The following is a 22,938-nucleotide window of genomic DNA, read 5'->3' on the forward strand; positions in this document are numbered from 1 at the left end:
AACAGGGCGCTGTGAATAACAAAAATAACAAGAATACACTATGTAAGAGACAGCACTGTACATAACAGCAGAGGAAGCTATATAATAAGGGATGGCATCGTAAAAAGTGAATACACTATATACTAAGGGGCTGTGATATGTATAATAAGTGAGTACACTATATACTATGGGACTGTGCTAGACATAATAAGCGATAATGTCTTCCTCCACCTCCCCCTATTCCTAAATTCATTATAAATCCCCCTTCCTCCCATACCAATCCCCCACACCCCTCATTGCCCTCTCCCCCACCCCAATCATTGCCCTCATCACCACCTCCATCATTGCTTTCTCCCCCTCCACCCCATCATTGACCATTCCACCACCTCCATCATTTTCCATTCCACCACCTCCATCATTTCCTCCTCCCCACCACCCCATCATTGCGCATTCCTTCACCTCCATCATTTCCTCCTCCCCCACCACCCCATCATTACCCATTCCACCACCTCCATCATTTCCTCCTCCCCACCACCCCATCATTACCCATTCCACCACCTCCATCATTTCCTCCTCCCCACCACCCCATCATTACCCATTCCACCACCTCCATCATTGCCCATTCTACCACCTCCATCATTTCCTCCTCCCCCACCATCTCCATCATTGCCCTTTCCACCACTACCATTATTGCCTTTTCCCCACCACCGATGAATTATATGCAGAAAGGACATTCTGTTAAAGGGATCCTGATGTCAAATGCATGAGACCCAGGGGCAGCATGAATCAGACACTGCACGATTGCAACCTGGAAGCTACACCTTGAAATGCTGCGATATTTCAGAGTAAAAATGCTTTAAAAAGCCAGCCAGTAACTACTTTTCTTGGCTGATTGGTCTGATGTGCTCACTGGCTGGCTATTCCAAGCGCCAATCACTTTAACTGACAGTTCTCTCCCTATGATTTCTCCATAGGAAGAGATTGGGTTATTAACTGGCATGGGGGAGCAGAGAGGCTGGCCAGGGACTGCCTCAGACTATTCACATAGTTCCCAGCTGGCTTTTTGGACTATGTTTGCTCTTAAAAGCTGCAGCGTTCCAGAGTAATAAATACTTGGCTGCAATTGCACAGCCAGTGTTTTGATTCCTGCCGTTCATGGTTTGTGCAGTATGAATCTGATGACAAGATTTCTTTATCATGTTTTATTAATGATATACCTACAGTATGTCCACTAGTACATTGGATGAGATGATGCATCAACCTCATTTCAGTTTTTATATAAAGTGGGGTGTCACGTTATATCTAATAAAATGTGTATAAATCTCCATAATCCTATCCCAATAAGTAGTAGGTGTAATATAATAATAATATTAGCAAATGCCTCCAATTAGAAATGAAGTATAGTTCTTCTGATTTGCTATGTCGTTTACCCCATGTGCAGGGCATTGCAGTAGCTTAGATATCTATGGTTACAACCACTCATATAATAACAGTGAGTTAGTGTTTAGCGGGCATAACCATGGATACCTATTCTACTGCAATGCCCTGCACATGGGGTAAGCTACATAGAGAATCAGAAGAACTATACTATATTTCTAATTGGAGGTATTTGATAATATTTCTGATATTATACCTACTACATATTAGAATAGCATGCTGAAGATGGGAATACCCCTTTAAGTTACCATTAGTCAAACATTTGTTAGGACCCCAGCTATTTCCATTCTCTACTATAGGCTGGGATCACACATGCGAGGAATACGGCTGAGTCTCGCATGTTTATACCCGGCACTGCGGCCGGCACTCAGGAGTGGAGCGTGCGGCTCCATGTATTGCTATGCAGCCGTACGCTCCGAGTGTTGGCGGCAGTGCCGGGTATTAACATGCAAGACTCGGCCGTATTCCTCGCATGTGTGATCCCAGCCTTATATGAACACTCAGCTGGCCGAGGAATGTACGTGCTTCCAATAGGAGTGAGGAGTAAGTCAGTACCAGAGAAACACCTGTATTAACTATTTTGGGTGGTATGACTAAATACTGACCAAATACTGAACGTGTGACCATGGATATAAGAGCATAAAAATTAAAAGTTTGAAAAATGCACATATTCAAAATATTTGCACAGTTTTAGATTTTTCTCATACATACGCGCAGATCATATCGACCTAAATTTACTACTATCATGAAGTACAATGTTTCACCAAAAAAGTTTCTTAGAATCACTGGGATATGTTGAAACATTTCAGAGTCATTACCACAAAAAGTGACGCCTGTCAGATTTGAAAAACATGGCTCAGTGATTAATGGAAATTAAAGTGACTTGGTCCATAAGGGGTTAAACTCGATGTGGCCGATTCATTAAGGTGTACATGTAGTGGAATATCTAGAGTCCCATGGACCCCAGTGGAAATTTGGACTTCGACCCTGACAAGCATGTTGGGCAGATGTACGGGTCTCTGTAGTATTCTAGATTCTATAAAGACCAACATGTATACCCTCTCCCCTACATTAGAGAAAAAAGAAGAACAAGACAAACCATATAAGGCAAATTAGTATATTGAGCACATCATCATTTTTATGTAGATTTGCCACCTCCATGCAATATAAATTTGAATGCTTATTGGATGAAGCTGACTACTTGTGTGATGAAGGAGGGTGCAATCTAAGGATATCAACGCCCTTTACTAAAGTGTGCAGAGTTATTAGGCAGCTTCTTTCCTCAGGCAAAATGGGCCAAAAAAGAGATTTAACTGACAGTGTTAATTATTTCCAGATTTTAAAAATCGTCTGCAAATCTTGAAAATATACTTTGACCAAGGTCATTAATAAATATTTAAAAAAGAAGAAAGCCAAATACTGACCCTTGTGCTACCCCTCTGTTAACTGTGACCACATCAGACCCAAGCTTACTCGAGACGTGTTTCAATCGAAGAGTAACATTTACGCTGATGGTACATGGTATTTGTAAGATACGTATGATTCATTAAGTGACGTGCACCTCTCAATGAATTAGGGACACTTTCTTTAGCAGCCTAATGAATAGGGGCTTAGTACCTCGATTTGTGATGATGGTTATTCCAGTTTTCTGGCGTTAAAGACCGTCAAATGTCAAAATCTTTGTAAAATTTTGAAGTGGAGCAAAAACTTGTCACTTTATAAAATATATTTAAATATTTTTACTTTCTTACTTTGGAATGGTGCATATGTTCCACCCTCATCCATGTTGTTAGGTCCTATAATTCTAGGGACATCGGGAAAATTTGTTTCCAAAGATTTAAGCTAACCTGTTTGCATTTGACATTGACTTAATGTATGTTTCATAAACAGTTCCCTTATATCCATTTTGTCTAAACCATGGTCTCAAGAAGGCCTGCATATTTTTATGGGTATAATTGACTATAGGTCTAAATCCCTCCACTCCTTTAAGGACCTTCAATCCAAATTTTTGCTTCCAGATATGACTACTTTCAAATTCACCATTTTGTTTCCTCTTTATTTCAAGATATCCAAGTTCATATTCCAACAAGCTTTGAGAGAATATGAAGAGCGAGATCCTCGACTAATGGTCTAATCTCAACCATCTACAATATATTACGTACTTAATCCCTCATCAGAATACTTTGCTAGACAACCATATATGTCTAAATAAGAGGAATTCTTTGGTGGGGTTTTGAGTGATGATAAATTACTCCTTTTTATCAAAATAGTGTCAAATAAGTCCCCTATAATATATACATGTACATACATGTAGACAGCAGATGGCTCAGTAGTTAGTGCTGTAGCCTTGCAGCACAGTGGTCCTGGGTTCATATCCCACCAAGGCAACATCTGCAAGGAGTTTGTATATTATCCCCTCTTGTTTGTGTGGGTTTCCTTCCATACTCCAAAGACATACTGATAGGGAATGTAGCTTGTGAGCCCCATTGGGGACAGCGATGATAATGTCAGTAAAGCACTTCAGAATAAGATCGCGCTATATAAGCAAGGCATAATAAATGCTTAATGACCTCCAACATGCCTTTTAATAGTAGAGGTTAAGTGACATTATTCCTCAGCGCTGCAAGTCAATAGCAACCCCATTGCCGGAAAATCTAAGATGTTTCAGTTACCGAGATGTTTTTTCCATTTTTCTGGCGATCTGCCACCGCCATCAGCATCTACTCCCCTTCCCTCTGCTCCCTCCCACCTTCCTATCCCCCCAGCCCCCCCGGTACTTCTCGACTCCCGTTTTCCCTCCCAGTGTCCCTCCGTCTTCCATCATGGGCGCCCCATCTTCCAAAATGGCAGGCACATGCGCAGTGCAACCGCTGAATCTGCTGGCTGGCAGATTCATTCATTCATTCAAGTACATTTTGATCACTGAGATAGACCCTATCAGAGTGATCAAAATAAGAAAAGCAAATAACCCCCATTTATCACCCCCATAGGTAGGGACAAATAATAAAATAAAGAATTTTTTTCCATTAGGGTTAGGGTTAGAATTAGGGTTAGAATTAGGGGAAGGGTTGGAATTAGGGTTAGGGTTGGAAAAAGGGTTAGGGTTAGAATTAGGGTTAGGGTTGGAATTATGGTTAGGCTTGTGGTTAGGGTTAGGGTTGGGATTAGGGTTGTGGTTAGGGTTAGGGGTGTATTGGGATTAGGGTTGAGTTAGAATTGAGAGGTTTTCACTATTTAGGCACATCAGGGGGTCTCTAAACGCGACATGGCGCCACCATTGATTCCAGCCAATTTTGCGTTCAAAAAGTCAAATGGTGCTCTCTCCCTTCCGAGCCCCAACGTGTGCCCAAACAGTGGTTCCCCCCTACATGTGGGGTACCAGCGTACTCAGGAAAAACTGGACAACTTTTTTTTTTTAAATTGCGGGCTAAAAAATGATTTTTTAAGGAAAATGATTTTTTATTTTCGCGGCTCTGCGTTACAAACTTCTGTGAAGCACTTGGCAGTTCAAAGTGCTCACCACGCATCTAGATAAGTTCCTTGGTGATTGGTGTTGGGTTCCTCTGCACAGGAGGGAACTCGAGCCTTGCCTTCTGCAGTCTCCCATTCCTCTCCAGCCGGAGAGGAGACTGCTCAGCAGAGACGTCAGTCCCAATGCCTTGCCTAGGATAATGCTAGTTGTCTGGTTGCAGCTTCTGGCTCTACTATTGTATCATGCATGAGTCAGCAGCAAGCAGACACTCCTGGGACTAAGTCCTGTTTTTCCCCTACTGAGCATGCCCGTGGGACGACCTCTCATTGGAGGTCGGAGGGCACGTGCTCAGGTCCTGTTGCTGCTCCGATTGGACCACCAGGAAGGTCCCGGAAGGCTGCAGCTATAAAAGGTTCGCATGGCCGCTTGGCCATGCGCTAATATAGAGATTTGTTGCTAAGTGGTGTGTTTGATGATGAATGTCTGAGACTGGTGAATGACTTATTATGTTTCCCCCTCCCTTTGATACGCATGTTTTTAGGTCTTATGGTTCTGAGACAGCACGGAGTACTGGCACTGCCTAGCACCACAGTGCTCTCAGCTCCATTCACTTATTAGCGCGTATGAGGGCGTCTTTCAACACATAGCACCTCGGTACCGCATTTCTGCAGCATCCGTCAGAGCGGCGCCGTGCGCAGATAGTGCACTTTCCAGCCCGAAGCTGAGACTGGTTAGTGGTGTCCGCCAGTGCGGCGCTGTACACATTCCGTGCGGTAACAACTGTCTGCTGCACCCTGTGACAGTTAACTGGGCACAGCGTACCTTAAGGGTACACCCCTAGCATCCCAGTAGCAGTTCTGTGCGCGAGTGGGTCAAGAGGGGCGCTGATCTTGTGTCTTGGGGCAGCGTCCTGTGACCTCAAACTAGTGCTCTCATCTCCGTAGCCTGTGAGGTATAACAGGTTATGGCCTCTACGCCTACAAGGGCGGACTCTGTGCAGTAACAGAGTTTGTTCCTGTTCACACCCGATCAGTGGTTACCCCCCGGTGTTCTGCCATCCTCCATCACATCCCGTCCGTCATTGTCCAGCAGCAGTTAACAACTCTGCACGGTGGACCCCGGACTGTGAATGCACCTAGCCACTACGTATATTTAATTAGGTGCGTTCTGCCAGTCTGTAACATTATATTAGCGCCAGGGTCTGGCTAGCAATGACGGACGACTAGCGTTTGCAGAGGTACATCCAGCAGCTGGAGGGCTGGTTGGCAGCTCTTGAGCGGTCAACCTCAGCTGCGGATGTTACTGCGGTCGCTGTTCAGTTCCTAGTCTTCCTGAAGCAGGTCTTTCTGAGACCTCGGGTCACACACGATACCATGCTCCAGTTGTTGGCGTTGACACAGTGATCGCTCCTGGTCAGCCAGTATGCCATCCGATTTCGGATGCTGGCTTCTGAGCTGGAATGGCCAGACAAGGTCCTTATACCACTTTTCTGGAGGGGTTTGGCTGATCATGTTAAGGATGCTCTGGCTACGCGGGAGGTTCCTGACACTCTGGAGGAGCTGATTACCATCTCCACCCGCATTAATCTCCATTTCTTAGAACGTGGGTTGGAACGCTCCCAGTCCAGACAGAGGTATAGGTTGGCACCAACCTTCTCCAAACCTCTGCAACTTCTCGATCGAGCATCCGAGCCGTCGGAGGCTATGGAGGTGTCCTGTGCGGGGTCTAAGTCCCGCTCTGCCCGAACCTCCATAGTCTGTTTCCATTGCCGACAGTCTGGTCACGTAGCCAATAGGTGCCCACAGCGCTCGGGAAACACCCGCATCTAGTGGTAATAGGAGGAGGCCTACTAGACACCACACTATTCTCCTCCAAGCTAACCTTAAAGGGGATGCTAGAGTTCGGTTCCTCTACTCTAGCGGTAGAGGTTTGCGTGGATTCCGGAGCGGAGGGAAATTTTATATCCTCGGCCTTAGCTCTACGGCACGCAATCCCCTTGGTTTTGCTACCCCAGCCTGTCACCATCAGAGTGGTGAAGGGCTTGACTCTACCCTCGCAGATTACCCATCAGACTGCTCCACTAAGGCTCTCGTTGTCTCCGTCCCATCACGAGACAGTATCCCTTCTGATAATGCCCGAGGGCATCGATCAGGTTCTCTTGGGAGTCCCCTGGTTGCGTTGCCACTCGCCCCACATAGAGTGGTCTTAGAATTCTTAGTTGGAGCAAGTCCTGTGAGGGTAGATGTCAGAGGGAGTGTGTAAAGGTTACCTCCACGGAGGTCCCCGCAGACCTTGCCTCGCTCCCTAAGCACTATCAGCAGTATGCAGATGTGTTCTCCAAGAGAGCGGCAGAGACTCTTCCGCCGCACCGCCCCTATGACTGTCCTATAGACCTCTTGCCTGGTGCCGAGCCTCCCCGAGGTCATGTGTATCCCGTCTCTGCCGGAGATGGAGGCCATGTCACAGTATATTAGGGAGAATCTGGCAAGAGGATTTATTAGGAAGTCGGTGTCACCAGCAGGGGCAGATTCTTCTTTGTTCAGAAGAAGAGTGGAGAATTGCGACCTTGCATTGATTACAGGGGTCTTAATGCCATCACCATTAAGAATTAATACCCACTGCTCCTGATATCGGAACTGTTCGATAGGTTGCGGGGAGCGAGAGTATTTACCAAACTCGATCTGCGGGGGGCTTACAACTTGATACGTATCCGTGAGGGGGACGAGTGGAAGATGGCTTTTAATACCAGGAATGGCCATTATGAGTATTTGGTCATGCCCTTTGTAATGCCCCGGCCGTCTTCCAAGACTTGTAAATGACATTTTCCGAGATATGCTTTCCTCTTCGGTGGTGGTCTATCTGGATGATATCCTCATCTTCTCTCCAGATATGGAGTCCCACCAGAGAGAGGTTTGCAAAGTCTTCGACAGCTTACGGGCAAACTCCCTTTACGCCAAGTTGGAGAAGTGCCTGTTTGAGCAGGAGTCCTTGCCTTTCCTGGGCTATATCATCTCGGCCCAGGGTTTGACTATGGATCCTGCCAAATTGCAGGCGGTAATGGACTGGCAGGAACCCCACTCCCTCAAAGCGGTGCAGCGTTTCTTGGGGTTCATAAACTACTACCGCCAGTTCATTCCCCACTTCTCCTCCTTGGTAGCTCCCTTGGTAGCCCTTACTAAGAAGGGAACCAACCACAAGTTGTGCTCTGAATAGGTCGCCAAGGCCTTCTCCACCACCAAGACTCATTTTGCCAGCGCTCCCATTCTCCACCACCCCGATGTGGATAAGCCCTTTATCTTGGAGGTGAATGACTCTTCCGTCGGTGCCGGAGCGGTTCTTTTTCAGTTCCTCACCGGCAGAGAGAAACTATTCCATCGGGGACAGGGAGTTGCTGGCAATGAAGTTGGCCTACTCGGAGTGGAGACATCTCCTGGAAGGGGCTAGCTTTCCCTTCCAGGTGTTCACGGACCACAAAAACTTGGTCTATCTGCAAACGGCCCAGCGGCTAAATTCTCGCCAGGCCAGAGGGTCGCTTTTTTTCTCCCGTTTCCACTTCACCCTTAATTTTGTGTCCGGTGAGAAGAACGTCTGGGCCGATGCTCTCTCTCGCTCTGTGGTGTCATCGAAGGAGGAGGAGACAGAGCCTCGCTTGATCGTCCCCTCCGAGAGCCTGACGACTGTGGCTCCGGTTGCTCTAGATTCGGTGCCCCCGGGCAAGACTTTTGTTCCTGCCTGTCTGCGACTGGAGGTACTCTCTTGGGCTCACGCATCCAGGGTGGGTGGACACTTTGGGACGAGATGGACAACCGACCTACTGGCGAGAACATATTGGTGGCCGCATATGGCTCGGGACGTCGGAGACTACATTCGGGCGTGCATCTCTTACGCCCAGAACAGGTCTTCCCGACAACAACCCGCTGGGCTACTTTACCCTCTGCCGGTGGCAGACAGACCCTGGGAGATGATCCAGGGGCAGCACACTTATCTGGGTTGTCACTGACCATTTCTCCAAAATGGTGCATCTGGTGCCTCTCACGAGGTTACCTTCTGCACAGGGCCTGGCAGCGCTGTTCATTAAACATATCTTTCGCCTTCATGGTATGCCAGACAAGGTAGTTAGTGACCGGGGTCCCCAGTTTGCATCTCGGTTCTGGAGAGAACTCTGTAATCTGCTCAGCATTCACCTCAATTCACTTATTAGCGCCTGAGGCCATCTTTCAACACACGGCACCTCGGTACTGCATTTCCACAGCGCCTGTCAGAGCGGTGCCGTGCGCAGATAGTGCGCTTTCCAGCTCGAAGCTGAGGCTGATTAGTGGCGTCCGCCAGTGCGGGGCTGTACACATTCCGTGGAGTAAGCAACTGTCTGCTGCACCCTGTGACAGTTAACAGGGCACAACGTACCTTAAAGGTATACCCCTGGCATCACAGTAGCGGTTCCGTGCGTGAGTGGGTCTAGAGGGGCGCTGAGCTCGTGTCTTGGGGCAGCGTCCTGTGACCTCACACTAGCGCTCTCCTCTCCGTAGCCTGTAAGGTATAACAGGTTACAGCCTCAATGCCTGCAAGGGCAGACTCTGTGCAGAAACAGAGTTCGTTCCTGTTCACACCGGGTACGTGGTTACCCACCGGTGTTCGGCCATTCTCCATCATATCCCACCCGTCATTGTCCCCACACAAGATTCACTCTAATAAGGCAGATGGAGTCACAACAGTATTGTGCACCTCTGAAAAGATGCACAACGTCAAACAGAGGTCAAATGGAGTCTGGAGTATCTCTGCCACCTCATTAGTGAATGAATCCATTTGGGACGATAATCATTCAATTGAGTTTCATCTGAATCAGGTATTTTGTGCCCTCTGAACCGAAACGTGTGTTCCACACTGTGGAATGCAAGCAAAACTTCCAATGCAAATCTAGGCATGCGCGCTGATACATTACCATATATTACCATTGCCTAGAAGAATTCATTATTGTTGCACTTATAAAATAGCATAAAGGCATTTAGATTCAAAATAGCGTAGGGGTATAAACATTCCCCCAACATAATGGAAATTCAGGGAGAAAACATCGGGAAAAGCAACACATTGACAAAAGGTATATTGGTACAAAAATATATATACTGTGGGGGAAATACGTATTTGATTCCTTGCTGATTTTGTTTGCCCACTGACAAAGACATGAACGGTCTATAATTTTAAGGGTAGGTTAATTTTAACATTGAGAGATAGAATATCAAAAATAAAATCCAGAAAATCACATTGTATAAATTATATAAATGTAATTATATAAACAGTAAAAAGATTAAAATTGATGGTGTCTGCCCTTTAAAGAACAATGAGGGTGAAATCATAGAGAGCGATGTGGGAAAAGCAAATGTTTTAAATACTTTTTTCTCAACAGTGTTCACACAGGAAAAGGATTTGCCAGGGGAAATGCAGAGTGATAATGTAAACTCCCCATTAAGTATTACCTGCCTAACCCAGGAAGAAGTGAAGAACCGCCTAAGGCTGGTTTCACATTTGCATTAAAACAACGCTGCGCCCTGCGCGCCGAAATGCAGCATGTTGCATTTCGGCGCGCACGGCGCACCGTCAAAAGTGCGCAGCACGCTACTTTCACACTAGCAGCGCATGATCTGCGCACCCTATGCTAAAGATAGGGTGCGCCGATCGCATGCGTGCAAATGCGAAAGTAGGCGGTGTTCCCGGATGGGGCGGGCAGGGAGCCGGCTCGGGGCGGGGCTTAACGACGCAGGGCGCAGCGTTGTTTTAACGCAAATGTGAAACCAGCCTTAGTAAGATTAAAATTGACAAATCGCCAGGCCCTGATGGCATTCACCCTCGGGTATTAAGGGAGTTAAGTAATGTGATAGACAGGCCTCTATTCCTTATATTTAAAGACTCTATAGAAACAGGGTCTGTTCCTTTTGATTGGCGGCAAGCAAATGTGGTACCAATATTCAAAAAGGGGTGTAAAAGGGAACCTGGAAACTATAGGCCGGTAAGCTTAACATCTGTTGTGGGTAAAATTTTTGAAGGGTTTCTAAGGGATACCTTTATTGGAAAATCTCAATGTTAATAAATGTTTAACTCCATATCAACATGGATTTATGAAGGATCGCTCCTGTCAAACTAACCTGATCAGCTTCTATGAGGATGGAAGCTCTCAAATGGACCAAGGAGAATCATTGGATGTCATTTATCTCGACTTCTCTAAGGCATTTGACACTGTCCCACATAAAAGATTGGTAAGTAAGATGAGAAAGCTTGGGCTAGGGGAAAATGTTTGTAGATGGGTAGGTAGCTGGCTTAGTGATAGAAAACAAAGAGTGGTTATTAATGGTGCATACTCAGATTGGGCCAGGGTTACTAGTGGGGTACCACAGGGTTCTGTATTGGGCCCCCTACTATTTAATATATTTATTAATGATATAGTGGATGGCTTACATAGTAAAATATCAGTATTTGCAGATGATACAAAACTATGTAAGGTAGTTAACACAAAGGAGAACAGTTTGCAACTACAGACAGATTTGAGTAAATTGGAGAATTGGGCTGAAAAATGGAAAATGAGGTTTAACACAGATAAGTGTAAGGTTATGCACATGGGAAGGAGAAACAGATGCTATAACTACTTACTAAATGGGAAACTGCTGGGGAAATCAGACATGGAAAAAGACTTAGGCATCTTAGTCAATAAGAAGCTAAATTGGAGTGCCCAGTGTCAGGCAGCTGCCACCAAAGCAAATAGGGTCATGGGATGCATTAGAAGAGGTCTGGGGACACGAGATGAAAACATAATTCTCCCTCTGTACAAATCACTCGTCAGACCACACTTGGAGTATTGTGTGCAATTTTGGACGCCGGTGCTCAAGAAAGACATTACTGAACTTGAAAGGGTTCAAAGGCGGGCTACTAAAATGATAAATGGAGTTGGTTCACTACAATACCCAGAAAGGTTATCAAAATTAGGTCTATTTACTCTAGAAAAAGAGAAGACTTAAGGGAGACTTAATATATTTGTATAAGTATATCAGAGGGCAATACAGAGATCTCTCCAATGAACTGTTTGTACCAAGGACTGTGACAAGAACAAGGGGGCATTCTCTTCGTTTGGAGGAAAGACAATTTCTGCACCAGCATAGAAGAGGGTTCTTCATGGTAAGAGCAGTGAGGCTCTGGAATTCTCTTCCTGAGGAAGTGGTGATGGCCAACTCACTGAATGAATTTAAGAAAGGAATGGATGCTTTTCTTGTAACAGTATAGAAGGTTACGAATAACAGAATATTAGCGGTAGATGGTTGACCCAGCTTAGGGGAAGGAATTTTTTTTCCCTATGGAGAAAGTTGGCTTCTACTCTGTGGGATTTTTCCCTTCCCCAGGATCAACAAAGGAGAACAGCTGCACTAAAAATAGGCTGACCTAGATGGACATAAGGTCTTCCTTCAGCCTTCAAAACTATGTTACTATGTTATTTGAATTTTGCAGTGAGAAAAAAGGATTTGATCCCTGGAAATACAGTGATGTATTTCCATCTTACTGCTGTCCTCACATGGCCTCAACAGATCTCACACGGACAGCACTCGGATCAATGTTATTCTATGGAGCTGTTCAGATAACACCATTCTCTTTGGTATTTTGGATAAGACTCACCTACTCAAACCTATGGGTGTGCAAAAAAATCAAAAATCACTACATTATGTTTTACATCCAATTTTTAAGGACACATTGGTCTTGTAAAGTTTATTTACTGCTGAATTATAACACAGAAGCCATACAGATGGAAAAATGTCAGCACAGGCAAAATAAGGATAATACACAGGGATATGCCAAAAAGGATAAAAATAATAACTTTTTTTTATTGAATACGATGTACAAATAATATTATGGAAAACTTCACAGAACAGGAGATGGAATTAAATAAAAAATTTAAAAAAGAGGGTACCCATAAAATGAAGTCACAGAACCTCTGAAGATACGAAGCTCCAGTTGCCAGACATATTATAAAGATAAAGAAAGAAGAATAGAAAATCCATTTGCTTTTCTTTTAAACACAGTCCTTTATATGCAGCTATAAAATCAGCCGTTTATAAAAAAAATTGTTATATAATTGATTATTATCCAGATTTTAAATTAGAAACGCAATCACAATAAAAAAAAAAATTCAGTGTGGAGCCGCTTTAGTGATAGGAAAACCACCTGGTTAGAAAATTCCACACCAAAAGGAAATTACAGATGCGGCAATTGCACAATTTGTGCTGAAGTCATGATAGAGTCGGGCCAGATGAAGCGTCAGTCACAGAGCGAAACAGCGGTTGCCTTATAATGTTGCCTGCATGCACATCCCATCTACCGCTGCATAGAAATAAAGTATACGTGCATTTCACTTCCAGAGTGACTGACACTCTTTTCTCTGAGGATCCTGTATGTGGACTACACCTTATAGAGTGTCCAGCACCGCCCTTATGGTCGTATATCCTGGGGATCCATTATATACATGACACAGCTGCTCACCTAATGTAGCCAAGGGATTCCTAGCGCCGGACAGTTTCTTTTCACTTTTTTCCTCGCAGTAATAATACAGTAACATTACATCCATAGAGAGATAAAGTCATGCAACTGCGTCATCCTATGTCTCCGGTAGGGTAAAATATCACTGTGGACAAAACGCCAGTGAGTATAAAGTCCACTGTGGCCTCTACACAGCACAGGGCAGTGGGATGGAGGCGGTGGGGGCACAATGTGAAATATAAGGATTTGTTCCTATTTTCATTCATGTGCATCACTGCAGATTTGCACCCATCAGCCAGAACATAAAAAACACCTGTCTAATATTCTAGGTACTATGGAGACCTGAGTCTCCGATTGTTATTATAATATGTTTTTCTTTATATATTATTTTAATGAGATCACGTCCAGCAGTTTTGTATATTGAATAAAGAAACATTTATTTATTTATTTATTGGTTTATTAATCTTTGTAGTTGTTGCTGCATCAGTTCTTGCTTTTTTCTAGGTGTTCACAGTTTTTTAAATAGAGAGATGCAAAACATTTAGGGTCAATCAGTATGATATTAAAATATGCTAAGTATGTTATTATGAAAAACAAAACTTTTCTTATACCAAGTCATCTGATTATGTCAAACTTAGTCCTGCAGCAGCCTATGACATCATCACTTACACACTGGCTGATGATGTCACATTTTGGCTGATGATGTCACAAAGTGTCTGTTAGGTTAAGGATTCCAATGACACTTTTCTTACTTTACCTTCAACTTTTGGAGAGTGAAGACTACTTTTGCGCACTTAACAAATTTGTTATTACTGATATTTCCTTATCATGGGACGAAAAAGGAAGTGTGGTGAAAAGAATAAGAGGAATGCTAAGAAGAAATGCATGGAAGAGAATTTTTCCCAAAGAGGAGAAACTTCTCAGGACATTGTACAGGATGTACCTGTTGAGAAGACAGATGATCCCTGTACATCATCTTCTTGACATCCTCCAGAGAAAAAGACCCTTAAAAAGGGGAAAATAAGAGGGAACACATCTCCTGAGAAAGTAGATGAAACCCCAAATAAAAGAGGAAGAATGGTGGAATTTGAGAGTGGAAAGAATGTTACCTCTAAAATAAGGTTTAGCGGATCAGCTAAAACCAGGAGCTATCACATACATCATGAGGGAGTTGAAAATCAAAGTTGTAGAGAACAACTTAAGAGAAAGAGGACAACTGACACTAAGACCACCACAAACAGAAGACGTGAGAGTGACAAATCCATCGATCAAGCTCCAAAAGGTAAAGTCTATAGTAATTTAATCACAGGCCACATCCATATTTTATATACAGTGTTCATTTATTTTACAAAGTGTAACCTAATGACATAATCTTATCCCGTACACCTTACCGTGTATATCAAAGCTCTTCACCTTCTATACTTGGGGCTCTCCAGCCAGAACATGGTGGTAACCATGGTGGTTCATCATGGTTCAAAATTCATGATAGATTTTTTAAAAATTGCCAATTTATTGTAGCATTATAGGTGAGTGTGACTGTAAGATTAATTGTTGGTTCTTATATCTGTTTTCCTTTCTAGGCATAATCGGTGCTCAGTCCACCAGCCCTTCAGAGCAAATGACTGCCTGTCTTTCCCTGGAGTGTTTAATCTTTACCAGGGAGCTTGGAGAAGGCAGTTTTGGGAAGGTGATGCTGGCAACACATCAACCCAGCGGACTTCAGCTGGCGGTCGAGATGGTTAAGAAGAGGAAATTGTTAGAGAACTGTAAAGACACCCTCCGCTTAGAGAGAGATGTCCTGGAAATCACTGAGGACAGCAGATTCATCACACATGCCTATGGCACCTTCCAGACAGTGGTAAGAGAGTCATCACCTTCTAGATAATATCTCTCCTTTCTCCCCATCATGTCCATTTGCTTCCATCAGATTGCAAATTCAATCTTTGCCTGTGCAAATGAAGAGACCTGGTGCATGCTCTGTGTGCCTGTATGCCCTGGGCACCATTACTGATGGCAATCATTATAGGATTTTGACTTAGTTTTCTCCCTGGACATCGCTCCAGTGTGTGCAGACACAGAGACATGTCTCCTGAACATACAGTATTGGTCCCAGAACCATAGTAAATGTTATCAGGATGGATAAAATCTGCATTATTTACCATCATCTTCCCTCCGCTCGCACAGGACTATGCATTTTATGCCATGGAATATCTGAGTGGTGGCGAGTTGACTGCATTTATCGATTCCAGAGCCCCCCTGGATGTCTGCATGACCAGGTAAGAGATCAGCCGCTCCGTGATATCTGTGGCCGCTGTCTCCCCTCATAGTTTTTAGTGGTTCAGTAGACCAATTAATGCTGATAGGATTTTTTTCTTCCTTATTAGGTTCCTTGCAGCAGAAATCTTGAGTGGAATAGAGTTTCTCCACAGTCGTGGGATTATTCACCGGTAATAAGTCATTTCTTGTTTTATACGTAGGGAAAGAATTACTATGGGAAATAGTTAACTGTTCCAGAATTGTTGTTTTATTTGTGCCTTAAATCTGGTGAACATGACGTGTTCCAGATTTATGAAGAGTTTTAGACACTTTTGGGGCTCACTTGAAGAGGGGTCAAGGCTTTTATGGAAATGGAATAGTTTGATATTAATCCATGTGCCTTGCAATGTCACAACGTGCAACTAAGTTATAACCAGATTTTTGTGAAAATGATTGGCTCCAAGTAATGAAATCAATAGTGGTGTAACATCAGACAAAAGTCTCTGAAGATGCTCCTAATTTGTCAGCCACTGTGATGAATTTGGCGCGTTTTCAGAAAACCTGGTATATGTCTACACCAGATAGGATTAGTGAATCTGCCCCCCCGGTGTTTAGTGAGTGGTCCTGTGAAGCCCCCACAGCAACCCAAGCACTACAGCTGATCTATGTTTGATTCATGGAACTATTTTTCTTTCTTTTTTTAAGGGATTTAAAACCAGAAAACATTCTTCTGGACGGTGATGGACACGCTGATTGCTGATTTCGGCCTTGCTGCTATGAATGTATTTGGCTCTCAGAAGATCAGAGGCTTTCACGGCTCTCTTCGCTATATGGCTCCTGAGGTGACTATGTGACTACTAATATCTCATATTTTATCATCCACCTGCAATTCTCACTTAATGTGGAGCTTGTGTTATCACAGATCTATCGCCACAGCGGCCCACATTTACTAACGCTATCTAATAGATGGACTATGTAAGGGCCCCCATGCATATTAGACTAAAGTCAGCCGAACTGGCCAATATCAGAAGGCTCAGCCTAGGGCAGCACGGTGGCTCGGTGGTTAACAATGCAGCCTTGCAGTGCTGGGGTCCTGGGGTCAAATCCCTCCCAGGACAACATCTGCAAGGAGTTTGAACGTTCTCCATGTGTTTACTCTGGTTTCCTACCACACTCCAAAGACATACTGATAGGGAGTATAGATTGTGAGACCCAATGGGGACATCGATGATAATGTATGTAAAGCACTGCAGAATAAGATACTGCCATATAAGAAAAGTATAATAAATAAAAAACTGTTTAATGTGTACTGGGGCTTCTCGACTTGAGAGGTAGCTATCAGCCAAATGATCTTGAGGCCGACATGTAATATGTATGGGGGCTTACGTGTGGAAAAACACTACCAGTAATCATGGACCACAGTTGTTTTCTCTCTCCCATGATGGACAATAAACTAAGTTACTCTTCTAATCTTATGTTTCCACAGATGATTCGTAGAGAGCCCTTTAATTACGCGATCGATTTTGGGATTATAGTCTTCCAAATGGCCACAGGATCTTACCCGTTTTACTATGGTCCGTGTCCTCTAACGATTGCCATTTCATTGCAAATTGAAAAACCTTGCTATCCGAACACCATGGATTCTGAGATCAGGGATTTCATAGAGAGAGTCAGTAAATAGACACTTATACCTGGAGACATAGGAAGGATAGACCAGTCTTGAGTTTTGGTAATACACCGTACATTTCATCACCACTGTGTTGGGTATTTTAGATTTATCCAATAGAAGGAATCGGGGCAATGCTGGAGCCCCGGGACAGGCTCTCCTATATGTACAGTGTTCTTATCTACAGGCCAGGTTATACAGTAAAGAGGCTGCGGGGCTCACCAAAACCTCTTCACACAGCTAATCATCAGGATTATTGGGTATCGGCCCCTGACTGATCGACTACTGATGGCCCATCCTGTACTATCATATCCCCTCGTATCATATCTTGTACAGTCCTATCCTATCCTATCCTGTACTATAACATGCTGTACTATCCTATCCTGTCCTATCCTATTTCTATCTAGCAATGGTTGTTTTAATAGATTCATCTTTCTATAAGAAAATGAGATAATAATTCTGCAACTGCTGTTTCTTGAAATTATTTATATTATTACCGTATATACTCGCATATAAGCCGAGATATTCAGCCCATTTTTTGGGGCTGAAAGTCCCCATCTCGGTTTATACGCGAGTCACCGGGGGTCGGCCAGGCGGGGGTGTAGGAGATCATACTCACCTCTCCTAGCATGTCTCTTGCAGCCCCCCGTGCTTATTCCATCTCCTCTGGGCTGTTTTTCCTGCTTTCAGCGGTCACGTGGTGCCGCTCATTACATATGCGCATATGTAATGAGCGGCTCATTACATATGCGCATATGTAATGACCCGCACCACGTGACCGCTGAAAGCAGGAAGAACAGCCCTGAGAAGATGGAATAAGCACGGGGGCTGCAAGAGACATGCTAGGAGAGGTGAGTATAGCTGAGGGATCCATATTCACCTGTCCCCCTTTCCACCGTTGCGCGTCGCTCTGCTGTCTTGCTTCCTCTGGCAGTGATGTTCAGGTCAGAGGGCGCCTTGACCTATTTAGCAGGCGCCCTCTCCCTGAACAGTCACTGTGCAGAGCCAGCAATGCTGAGGAGCAGCAGCTGCAGCAGCAGGGACGAGGTGAGTATATAGGTTTTTTTTTTTAATTGAGACAGCGGCAGCAGCAGCATTATAAGGGGCCACTAATGACCGTGCATCATTGTAAGGGGCCACTAATAACTGTGCATCATTGTAAGGGGCCACTCACTGTGCAGCATTATAAGGGGCCACTAATAACTGTGCATCATTGTAAGGGGCCGCTCACTGTGCAGCATTATAAGGGGCCACTAATAACTGTGCATCATTGTAAGGGGCCGCTCACTGTGCAGCATTATAAGGGGCCACTAATAACTGTGCATCATTGTAAGGGGCCGCTCGCTGTGCAGCATTATAAGGGGCCACTAATGACCGTGCATCATTGTAAGGGGCCACTAATAACTGTGCATCATTGTAAGGGGCCACTCACTGTGCAGCATTATAAGGGGCCACTAATAACTGTGCATCATTGTAAGGGGCCGCTCACTGTGCAGCATTATAAGGGGCCACTAATAACTGTGCATCATTGTAAGGGGCCGCTCACTGTGCAGCATTATAAGGGGCCACTAATAACTGTGCATCATTGTAAGGGGCCGCTCACTGTGCAGCATTATAAGGGGCCACTAATAACTGTGCATCATTGTAAGGGGCCGCTCGCTGTGCAGCATTATAAGGGGCCACTAATAACTGTGCATCATTGTAAGGGGCCGCTCACTGTGCAGCATTATAAGGGGCCACTAATAACTGTGCATCATTGTAAGGGGCCACTAATAACTGTGCAGCATTGTAAGGGGCCGCTCACTGTGCAGCATTATAAGGGCAGTAGCTTCGGCATTTTCCACCCTAGGCTTATAAGTGAGTCAATAAGTTTTCCCAGTTTTTTGTGACAAAATTAGGGGGGTCGGCTTATACACAGGTCGGCTTATACACGAGCATATACGGTACTTGTGATATAATAATGGTTATTATTTATTTGCAGCTCTTGTGTAAATCACAAAGGAAGAGGCTGATGGTTTGCAGCAATTTAAAAGGACGACATCCATTCTTCTCGCCCATAAACTGGGAGGAATTAGAGGCAGGAAGGTCACTTCCACCATTTATAATGACACCTGTGAGTGCACAGCGTTATTTTATTATAATGTCACCTCCTCATCTGTGTAATCTAATATATACTTACCTTGTAATGTCTTCACATCCTGTTCCGTCCAGATGTGTCCGGATCCCAGAATTCCAAGTGGCGGAAGTTCACCGACCACCATATTGCGACACCCAAGTGATGGGTGTCTCAATATGGAAACTGCTGATGGTACCAGCCTCTTGCGTGGTACTACCAGCGGAACACTGTCGCACCACACACACACTGTATTCGCCATACGCACCACAAACACACACCCAGACACACACTATATATGCCGTACGCACCATACACACACACATACACACACTGTATACACCGTACGCAGCCTCTTGCGTGGTACAACCTGCAGAACACCATTGCGAACACGCCGCCGCCGGGATCAGCCGAATGATTCACTGACCACCGCCATCTTTGTACAGGAGGAGCGCATGTGCAGTTTTAATGTGACCGCTGCTATCTGTCTGCACAAAGATGGAGGCATTCTGATTTACTGCACCTGCGCGAATTCCGCGCAGGCGCAGTGAATCATTCGGCTGATCCCAGCAACAGATGCGCAACGTGTCTACAGGCATCGGGCCTCCATCTAGTGTGATAATATGTGTAAGAAATACTCAAATAATGAGTAACAATCCTACATAGTGTAGGCCAGAATGTGTTTATCTATCCCTGCTTGTAAATTGGTGGAATTACAGTGTGGGGCAGGATGGACAGGCTTTTATATATTTCTCCAAAGCGTAATTATTGTCCCCAATTCTTCGGAAGGCCACTTAGTGAATAACTTGGATCAGTTAGACTGTGTTCACACTGTGCATTTTTTTTTCTACGAAAGCACCATAATGCTCTGGACATTTTGGGGGGAAGAAACAAAACAAAAATTTGCATTATTGTTGATACTGCATCAAAAGAAGCCAATGTGGTTGCAACGTGTGAACACAGCTTTATGGTGCAGTTGTAGCAGATGTTGATACCGCAGATTGCCAGGCAGCACCAGGAGTTGACTCAAGCTGCAAGTACCGATGCATGATGGCGATTAGCGGTAATCGGCACATGGTTACCACGGCTCATCCACAATCTGTACAGGTGCTCTCAGGAGGGGACGGATATAATTAAATACCTAATGAATTAACCAGACTGATTTGCCTTTCTTCTATAGATCCCAGTTTTGGATTCCAGTGAACAAATTGAATTACACCAAGTGATGTCTAGCACTGAAGCTCAGGAACCACCTATAACCCCAGAGGACCAGCGGCTGTTCTGTGGCTTCTCCTACTTCAGCAACAGGTGGAAGAACATTAAAAGCTAGAGCAATAACCGCAATGGAAATATAACACAGTCCCTTCCCCCCAACACCTGACTACTGGGAGGCATGGACCTGGGTGTGGTCTGAAGAAACAGGTGGGGTCTGTTGGAATCCCACCCCCGAGTTCTTCCATCTACTCTGATACATATCAGAGACCATTATCTCCTGCATTCTCTATTGCTGCCCCATACCTCATCTGGCTGGCATGCTGCTTGGAGATGAAGGACCATCATACTACAGGACGGCACAGTGGCGCAGTGATTAGCACTGTGGGCGAGCAGCGAGGTGGTCCTGGGTGTAAATCTGGGACACCATCTGCACAGAGTTTGTATGCTCTCCCCGTGTCTGTGTGGGTTTTCTCCGGGTACTCCGGTTTCCTCCCACAACTCAAAACATACTGATAGGAGAAAAAAAAATAAAATTATTAATTATTGTACATCATCATCCTGTATCTCGCGTATTCCTGTATTTATTACCAGTATGTGATATACAGAAAGGTGGTAACACTGCACATTGTCATGCGTTTCACATACTATTACGTATCCTCTACATTACATACCTGTATGAATTAATTGATGTCTACAGTGACATAAAACATGGATTTCTGGATAAGTAGGTTTTGGGCCTTTAGTAGTCTGCACAGTTACGATGTAACACGTAAACTCACCCACTCCTTCCTACAGCCCTCCCTACACGTTGTTATTGCATATTCCTGAGAATGAGGTTGTGTTGTTACTAGAACTCTGGGTTTTCTGTTACGTGTGCTATGAGGATTTTCTTTAGCTGTATATGTACAGCGGATGTTGGTTGTGAGTGCATGGAGCGCGCTCAGGAGCAGAGACCGCGCCCTACAATGCGGCAGTGGGTTGGATACACAGCTGACTCGCATCTCTGACTGAGATGGCATTGTTACTAGAACTCTGGGTTTATGGTTCTGAGTCAGGGACGCATCTTCCTGCAGCCTCTAACTCTGACATTATCACTCACTTCCATCTCCCCATGAGGCCTAATGTCCGTCAGTCACTAATCTATTGTATATCTGTCCCATCAAAAGTAGAATACAGTTACATCAGTCACCCAATAACTTAGCAGTGCAGTAACGCCCTGACTACACGGGTGGAATACTATAGCCGCAGAACTCTGCTGGTGATACACAGCACAGAATAGCGCAGTATGGTGTCACATGGCAGAGAATTATCTTGACATGCACTGTACATGGCAATGAGAATATTCTGGGAACTAGGTGATATGTCTGCTGCTCCAGGTTCAGCAGTAACCCATAATAACTATCCCAGGATGTGACCGTCCAGTCTACTCTTATCACAAAATTACACTAATTCCCCACATTTCTAGTGATCGCAATGGATAATGAAAGTTTTCCGCTTCTCGTCAATCATACTTCCCCACATCTCAGTGTCTACAATAGGAATGTTCATGTCATGCCCCCGAGAATACAAGAAGCTGCACAGGACGCCTACTTTTGAGTGGGTATGTAATCCACACCAGTTTTTGGAACAGGACAAGCCCAAGTTGGCTGTGATTTGCCACACTGAAGGCAAAGTGCTAAAAATCAAATTTAAAAAAACACACAAATTCACAGTTTTATCCCCTTCCGGACCTTGGATTTACAGGGTATGTCATGGCGATTTTGCGTGATCGTCGCCAGGTGTTCAGCTAACATAAAAGCTGACACCCAGCTCTCACTGCCAGGAGCGGTGCCCGCACTGATCTTAGCAGTTTAAGGTGAATCTGTCACCCTTATTACTGATATCATGTAAAGATATCACCCAATTGTGCGTCCCATAAGGATTCTATTAGGATTTTTTATACCCCCTGACCCCGAACCTTTGAGGCATAAATACCTTTTTTATCTTGTTGGGGATGTATGCCAATCGCTGGCCCCCGGAAGTGTGTCCTGCATGTGAAGACTTCCGTGGCATAGACCACACTGGAAAATACCGGCGCATGCGCAGTAGCGATTATATGCTTCGCCCCCAGTTGGGCAAAGCATACTGCGCAGGCGCAAGAGGCCTTTACAATGCGCAAGCACGGAAACCATCGTTATCTGTGATATTCACAGATAAAGATTACATGCAGCAAGCCGAGGTGGGGGGAGAAGGCGACTAAGCCATGCCCATCGGATCGGACTGCGGCGATTTGCATACATCCCCAACAAG

The 22,938-nt window shown here is 44.7% G+C and overlaps 1 protein-coding gene and 1 long non-coding RNA gene across 2 annotated transcripts; both read left to right on the forward strand.

The window, feature by feature from the left end:
- Positions 1-14,044: 14,044 nt before the first annotated feature.
- LOC141052232 (protein kinase C delta type-like) lies at positions 14,045-15,850 on the forward strand. Its single transcript, XM_073549421.1, has 3 exons — positions 14,045-15,257; positions 15,584-15,675; positions 15,784-15,850. Exons 1-3 carry the CDS (start codon positions 15,018-15,020, stop codon positions 15,848-15,850), a joined length of 399 nt encoding a protein of 132 aa, XP_073405522.1. The 5' UTR covers positions 14,045-15,017.
- Positions 15,851-16,367: 517 nt separating this feature from the next.
- On the forward strand, positions 16,368-21,505 carry LOC141052243 (uncharacterized). The gene is made up of 4 exons (XR_012220763.1): positions 16,368-16,497; positions 17,142-17,229; positions 19,303-19,434; positions 20,615-21,505. It is a non-coding gene; the product is annotated as an uncharacterized lncRNA (long non-coding RNA).
- The last annotated feature ends 1,433 nt before the right edge of the window (positions 21,506-22,938 follow it).

The sequence above is a fragment of the Dendrobates tinctorius genome, unplaced genomic scaffold (assembly GCF_039654945.1).
Source record: "Dendrobates tinctorius isolate UK_male_01 unplaced genomic scaffold, ASM3965494v1 ptg000159l, whole genome shotgun sequence".
Taxonomy (NCBI): domain Eukaryota; kingdom Metazoa; phylum Chordata; class Amphibia; order Anura; family Dendrobatidae; genus Dendrobates; species Dendrobates tinctorius.